The sequence below is a fragment of the Oryx dammah genome, unplaced genomic scaffold, assembly GCF_014754425.2.
Source record: "Oryx dammah isolate SB20612 unplaced genomic scaffold, SCBI_Odam_1.1 HiC_scaffold_2, whole genome shotgun sequence".
NCBI classification, from domain to species: Eukaryota; Metazoa; Chordata; class Mammalia; order Artiodactyla; family Bovidae; genus Oryx; species Oryx dammah.
The window spans coordinates 102,459,521-102,467,146 of record NW_024070186.1 but is presented as its reverse complement, the minus strand read 5'-3'; the positions used below and the strand labels follow the sequence as shown (position 1 = coordinate 102,467,146).

The following is a 7,626-nucleotide window of genomic DNA, read 5'->3' as shown; positions in this document are numbered from 1 at the left end:
ACAGTGATGGTAGATTCATGACACTGCCAAAACTCATAGAATATTCATTATAGAACAAACTTCAGTGTAAACCATGTACTTTAATTAATAAAAATGTCTAAATATGGGTTCATTACTTGTAACAAATGTACCATTAGTTCAGTTCAGTTGCTCAGTCATGTCCGACTCTTTGCGACCCCATGAATCGCAGCACGCCAGGCCTCCCTGTCCATCACCATCTCCCAGAGTTCACCCAGACTCATGTCCATCAAGTCACTGATGCCATCCAGCCATCTCATCCTCTGTCATCCCCTTCTCCCCCTTCCCCCCAGTTCTTCCAAGCATCAGGGTCTTTTCCAATGAGTCAACTCTTCACATGAGGTAGCCAAAGTATTGGAGTTTCAGCCTCAGCATCAGTCCTTCCAAGGAACACCCAGGACTGACCTCCTTTAGGATGGACTGGTTGGATCTCCTTGCAGTCCAAGGGACTCTCAAGAGTCTTCTCCAACACCACTGTTTAAAAGCATCAATTCTTTGGCGCTCAGCTTTCTTCACAGTCCAACTCTCACATCCATACATGACCACTGGAAAAACCATAGCCTTGACTCAATGGACCTTTGTTGGCAAAGTAATGTCTCTGCTTTTGAATATGCTATCTAGATTGGTCATAGCTTTCCTTCCAAGGAGTAAGCGTCTTTTAATTTCATGGCTGCAATCACCATCTGCAGTGATTTTGGAGCCCCCCAAAATAAACTCTGACACTGTTTCCACATCTATTTCCCATGAACTGATGGGACTAGATGCCATGATCTTAGTTTTCTGAATGCTGAGCTTTAAGCCAACATTTTACTCTCCTCTTTCACTTTCATCAAGAGGCTTTTTAATTCCTCTTCATTTTCTGCCATAAGGGTGGTGTCATCTGCATATTTGAGGTTATTGATATTTCTCCCAGAAATCTTGATTCCAGTTTGTGCTTCTTCCAGCCCAGCATTTCTCATGATGTACTCTGCATATAAGTTAAATAAGCAGGGTGACAATATACAGCCTTGACATACTCCTTTTCCTATTTGGAACCAGTCTGTTGTTCCATGTCCAGTTCTAACTGTTGCTTCCTGACCTGCATATAGGTTTCTCAAGAGGCTGGTCAGGTGGTCTGCTATTCCCATCTCTTTCAGAATTTTCCACAGTTTATTGTGATCCACACAGTCAAAGCCTTTGGCATAGTCAGTAAAGCAGAAATAGATATTTTTCTGGAACTCTCTTGCTTTTTTGATGACCCAGCGGATGTTGGCAATTTGATCTCTGGTTCCTCTGCTTTTTCTAAAACCAGGTTGAACATCTTGAAGTTCATGGTTCACGTATTGCTGAAACCTAGCTTGGAGAATTTTGAGCATTACTTTACTAGCGTGTGAGATGAGTGCAATTAATGAAAAAGTTCAGTTTTCATTCCAATCCCAAAGAAAGGCAATGCCAAAGAATGCTCAAACTACCACACAATTACACCATACTAATGCCAGAAATTAATAGAGGAAATTGTATGTGTAGGGGTACAGTACATGGGAACTCTATGTACTGTCTCCTCAATTTTCTGTAAATCTAAAACTATACTAAAAATAAAGCTTATTAATTTATTAATGAAGAAGAAAAGAGCACTATACTGACATTTTATAAGCTATTTAAGTGCCAACAAGCACACCTACCTTCCAGAAGATTTTACTTGGAGGAAGAGTGATCATGCACCTGATTGGCCTGGGATAGTCCCAGTTTATGTCAGTTATTCAGTTGTAATTATTAACTAAGCCTCTCTTTTTTCCCAAAAGTGCTTCATTTGGGATGATAAATTGCATGATCACTGTCCTTAGGAAAAAGGGAAGTAACATCTTTCTAACATCTGTCTTTGAATGCAAGGAACGGGACCATGCCCTTTCCTTAGTGTCTCGTTCAAGACTCCCAATGTTCCTGTAAGGATGACTTTGTCCTCCGCAATTTGCAGGTGGAAAAATTGAAGCATAGAAGCTCACTTACTTAACCATACACATAGTCACTGGAAAATCCTGCAGTTAAACCTTCGTCTCTAGGACTCCAAAGATTTTGCTCTTTCTACTGCACTATCTGAATGTTGAAGAAAAGCCAGGTCATCTTTGGACTTTTTTCCAGACCTTGGAATTCTTTAAAGAATTCTATGGTAGTTATACCTAAGAAGCTCATATGCATGGTACTGAGCTAGTATAAAGTAGAGAGTTTTAGAATTTCATTTATGAAACTCCTTAGGAGTTTTTCCAATAAATGATGATGACGTTACATGTTATTTTCTGTTTATCCCTGTGTATCTGACAACGACTCATAAGTACAATGCTAGGTAGCACCCAGATCTACTGTCTGATCTGAGTAGAGAAAAGCTACTGGCCTGTGCCACCGTATGTCTGCAGCAGAAATGAGTTCTGGGGGAAGCAGAGAATCCTTTGGACCATGGCAGCTCACTCTTCTGACTGGCTGGAAATGACAAAGCAACCTTTTTCTTTTTTTTACTCTCAGTACAGCTAGCCTCGGTTCAAAGACTGCAGTTTCCTGGTAGGTCTTCCATACAGATTCTTCTCTGTCACTTCCATATTCTTCTCAGAGTATATCAGCCATCTCAGTCACTTGCTATCTTTCCAAAAAAGAAAAGCCTGCCTTGGGATATCATTTTCAGTTGTGACAGAATACACTGGAGTGGAAGTTGTTTCGTAAAGGATCTCTTCAAAAGATGATTAAACTTCCCTACCTAAGTGAAACTTTTGAAAAGTGGGTAAAAACTTCACTCTGTGCCATGCTTTAGGAAGCAGGTTGTGTAGCAGATACGAGTATCAGCTCTAGACTGGGTATGAGGTCTGCCGTTTTGAATCTTGCTGGTAGTACCTCTTCTCTGGTCCTCAGTTTTCTCAGGTGAGACATGGAAGTAATAAAGCAGACGTTTCATAGGGATGAGCTTGTTATGAGCTTAAACAGGTGTATAAGAGACTTAGCCTTGCAATGTAAGTTCTGTGAGGGTAGGAGAGATTTGACTCCATTCTTACAGTTCCAGAAGTTTTTAAAGTATGATCTATGGACTCGGGATGGGGCCAGTCTTGAGGTCAAAACTATTTTATTAAAAACACTAAGACATAGACTTATGGACATGGGGAGAGGTGAAGAGAGGGTTAGATGAAAAAAAAAAAAACTAAAACTAAAAACACTAAGACATATTTGCCTTTTTAACTCTCATTCTCAAATGAGTGCAGAATGGAATTTTCCAGAATCTACGTGGTGAGAGATATTGTAATAGATAGAATGCAGAAGCAGATATGAGAAAATCCAGCTGCCTTTTACTGAAGAGATTTGCAAAATTATAAAACAATAACACTCTTCTCACTAACATTTTTTCCTTTGGAAAAATAGTTGTTCACATAAAAACATGTTTTATGTTAACATATAATGGATTCATATTATTACTGGTAAGAGAATACATGAATACAAATTTTTTAATATTCTAGTTTAACTTTCTAATATAGTAAATATCAATGGCTAAACCTCCATAATCAAAGTTTCTTTGAGGCCTAAAACAATTTCTAAGAGTGTGAGGGGGTCGTGAGACCAAGAAAACCAATAGCCACTAATTTAGCACAAGCATGGCACATGGTAACCACTTAATAAAACAATGATTGAATCACTAGGGCCTGGCTTAGTGTAACTGCTCAGTAAATGAGATTGCTGTTGCTGCTGGTGATGTGTTGATGGTGATGATGAAAATCACGATGTGAAGTTTGTTGGGAGCCTTCTATATGACTGGAGTAAAGATAACAGTAACTTTTAATGGAAATTTTATCTTGCCTTAAGCATAGCAGATGTTAAAGTTTAAAGTAATACAAAATTATTTTCAGTGTTTAGACTCCTTTTTTTGATCATTCTCTTCCTAATAGGGTTGCTCATTCTCATTCTACCAGAAGCACTTTGGAATTGAACCAAGGTCTGAAAAATTCAAAATACTATCTTTGGCACCAGACTGAATGATATGAAGGACAGGATCTTTGTGTTTCACAAATTAAGGAGTCATGGGCATGTACTTAATACTGCAAAAACTAGAGGGAGAACATGCCTCTAAAATTTCTCAACAAACAGGGTGATGGAGGGTTCCATGCCCCCAACTCTCCTCTCAATTCCCCTTCCTAGGATAAATTGTCTAGTCCAGCTACTAGAACACACACTTATATTTTGTCTAGATGTGCTGCTACAGTGGCTCACCAGGAAGAAAATCATTTCTGGGTACTGTTCGCTGATTTCCATGGTATAAACACGGAGCTTCTCAGCTGGCTCAGTGGTAAAGACTCTGCCTGCCAATGCTAGGAGTCACTGAGTCGGTGCTCTAGAGCCCGGGAGCCACAACTTCTGAGCCACAACTGCTGAAGCCTGCATACCCTAGAGCCCACACTCTACAAGAGAAGTCACAGCAATGAGAAGCCAGTGCCTTGCAGCTGGAGAGTAGTCCCCACTCGTTACAACTAAAGAAAAGTCCAAGCAGTGATGAAGAACCAGCTCAGCCAAAAATACATACATTTTTTTTTAAAGTTTGTGACTCTTAAATATTTTTAACATACTGCAAATTAAGTATTTTGTATATGATCTCAAGGTCTAAAAGGAACCATTAGGAAAAAATGATTTGAGAAAATATTTTGTTCACATGTAGCTTCATGGGAATTATATGATGATGCAGTCTCAAAATTCAGAAAACTAAGATCATGGCATCTGGTCCCATCATTTCATGGCAAATAGAGAAACAGTGGAAACAGTGGCTGACTTTATATTTTCGGGCTCCAAAATCACTGCAGATGGTGACTGCAGCCATGAAATTAAAAGATGCTTGCTCCTTGTAAGAAAAGTTATGACCAACCTAGATAGCATATTAAAAAGCAGAGACATTACTTTGCTGACTAAGGTCTGTCTAGTCAAGTCTATGGTTTTTCCAGTGGTCATGTATAGATGTGAGAGTTGGACTATAAAGAAAGCTGAGCATTGAAGTATTGATGCTTTTGAACTGTGGTGTTGGAGAAGACTCTTGAGAGTCCCTTGGATTGCAAGGATATCCAACCAGTCCATCTTAAGGGAAATCAGTCCTGAATATCAATTGGAAGGACTGATGCTGAAGCTGAAACTCCAATACTTTGGCCACCTGATGTGAAGAACTGACTCATTTGAAAAGACCCTGATGCTGGGAAAGATTGAAGGTGGGAAGAGAAGGGAACAACAGAGGATCAGGTGGTCAGATGGCATCACCGACTCAAAGGACATGAGTTTGAGTAGACTCCGGGAGTTGGTGATGGACAGGGAGGCCTGGTGTGCCTCCCTGACTCATCGGGTCGCAAAGAGTTGGACACAACTGAGTGACTGAACAGAACTGAACTGAACAGAACAGTGGGATTAATTTTTATATTGACTGGTAATACTAAATGAGTCATTTTTATTTATTTATTTATTTTTTGATGCTTACAAAGAGTTTATGAGAGAATCGTTTGGAATTAATAATTTTAATTTCCCCCACAAAATAAATAGCTCACACACAATAGTCATGCCTGTGGCATAGTCATAACATTTTTAGTGAGGAAAATACCAAGATGAAGACGTGCAAAAGTATATAGGAGGAGAATATCAAGAGAATTACATGGTAGCAAATTGGTTGTAGAACCTGGCGGGGCGGGGCGGAGGTGGGGGTCGGGGGGCGTTGGTTCAGGGAAAGAGAATAGCTGGTAAATTTTAAAAAGACTTTAACTGGAGAAGATTATACATGAGAGCAATAGTCCATTCCCTTCAGGAAAATCAATAAATCCCCATCAAATTTCATTTTTAGGTTTTCGATCGTGTGTTCTTTTCATATGGCCGTTGGTCCAACCTCCTCCACAAAACTCAACCAACCATCAAAAAAGTTAAGTTGGTGCATGTGTATGTACCCTTAGATGCATTTCAAGCCAACGAGGGTAGATTTCTCCGTGGGAGGGGCAAGTACAGTGGAATCACTTGCCCCTGTCTGGAGCACTTCTGAGTGCCGGGGGCGGGGGTGAGAGGTGTCTCAGTGCTTGCGCGTGCTCTTCAGGCCCATGACCATGAAGGTGGCGGCCGTCAGTTTCTCGTAAACGAGGAACGTGAGCGCAGCAGTCAGGACCGTCTGCAGCAGCTTGGCTTCAAGGCCTTTGTAGAGTCCCGCAATTCCAAAACGCCTTACTCGCTGGTGAAGGAGGTAGAGAACGTTCCGAAGGCTCCCCAGTGTTCTGTTTTCTGGGTTGAGTCTGTGATGCCTAGACCTCAGGATTGATTGTACTGTCTGCATAGGATAGGTGACCGTGGTGGCGATTGCTTTGGCGATTGCGCCAATGAGGAACACATCCAGGGAAGAAAGGTTCATTCGTTTCTTTAAAAGCTGCCGCTTTAAGCCTTCATAGAACATGAACTGGATGGCAGGATTAAAGACCAGCAGCAGGGAGGGAAAGGTGCCATTCCATAAAGCCAGGATCCCTTCATCCCGGATGATCTGGTGAAAAGCATCAATGATACCACTGTAGTTGGTCGGTACGATGTCTTCATTCCTAAATTTTGCCCCTTGCAGCTTCAGTCTGGTGTTTACCACCCAGAGTGGAGCTGTGAGCAGCACATTCACCACCCCTGCAACAAATCCAACTACCAGATCTTTTCCGGTAGTAGAATGTTGACCTTTGACCCAGACTGCTTTGAGGCTATTAAAAGTGTAGAATTATACAAAATTGGAGCAGCAGAGACTGGAGATAACTGGAAACCACCCTCGATATGGTGCCAGGAGGCCTTCTTCTTTAATGATCTCCAGGAGCACCATGTGTGTTGTTTTGGACTTTCTTTTCTCATCAACTTGCAGTCGAAGTCGAGCTGTATCCAAGGGAAAAAATGCTGTCATTGCTGTCATGCTTCCCACGGCTCCCGCCACGGCGTGGACCAGGCTTTCGTAGGACAACACGGAAGACATAAGTGCAGTTCCTGCAAACCCGGCTGCCGTTTCCCAGCAGAAGCTGAAGCCAAATCGACTGGCGAAACTAGCGCCAGAGTATCGGGCAGCTAAATGAGTCATTTTTAAATTTCAGCTTTACTGAGGTGTAACTGACATACACAACTGCATGATTTTAAAGTGTACACGCATGCCACAACTAGAGAGCCCACATGCCACAGCTTCTGAGCACACATGCCCTAGAGCCCATGCTCTGCAACAAGAAGCCTGCAGCTACAACCTGAGAAAATCCCTGCGTCGCAACCAAGAGCCTACACACCACCGCGAAGACCCAGAGCAACCAAATAAAAATAAACAAATAAATAAAGTATACATTGTGGTGATTTGATATAGGAATACACTGTGAAAGAATCCCCCCATTCAGTTAATAAACATATCCATCACTTCACACAGTTCTGTTTTGTGTGTGTGAATATTTCAGCTCTACCTTCTTAGCAAATACCAATTGTGCAAAACAGTATTACCAACTATAGCCATCATGTTATATATTAGATGCTTAGAACTTATTTATCCTATAGCTATATAATAAAAGTTTGTACCTGCTTACCACCCTTTCCCTGTTTACCTCATCCTCCAGCCCCTGGTAACCATTTTTTCTGCTCTCT

At 41.3% G+C, this 7,626-nt stretch overlaps 1 protein-coding gene across 1 annotated transcript; it reads right to left on the bottom strand.

Moving 5' to 3' along the window:
• Positions 1-5,478: 5,478 nt before the first annotated feature.
• Positions 5,479-7,064, bottom strand: LOC120851882 (peroxisomal membrane protein PMP34-like). The gene is given in 1 exon segment (XM_040224946.1): positions 5,479-7,064. A coding segment is annotated over 1 exon segment (924 nt). The 5' UTR covers positions 6,983-7,064; the 3' UTR covers positions 5,479-6,058.
• Between the last annotated feature and the right edge of the window lie 562 nt (positions 7,065-7,626).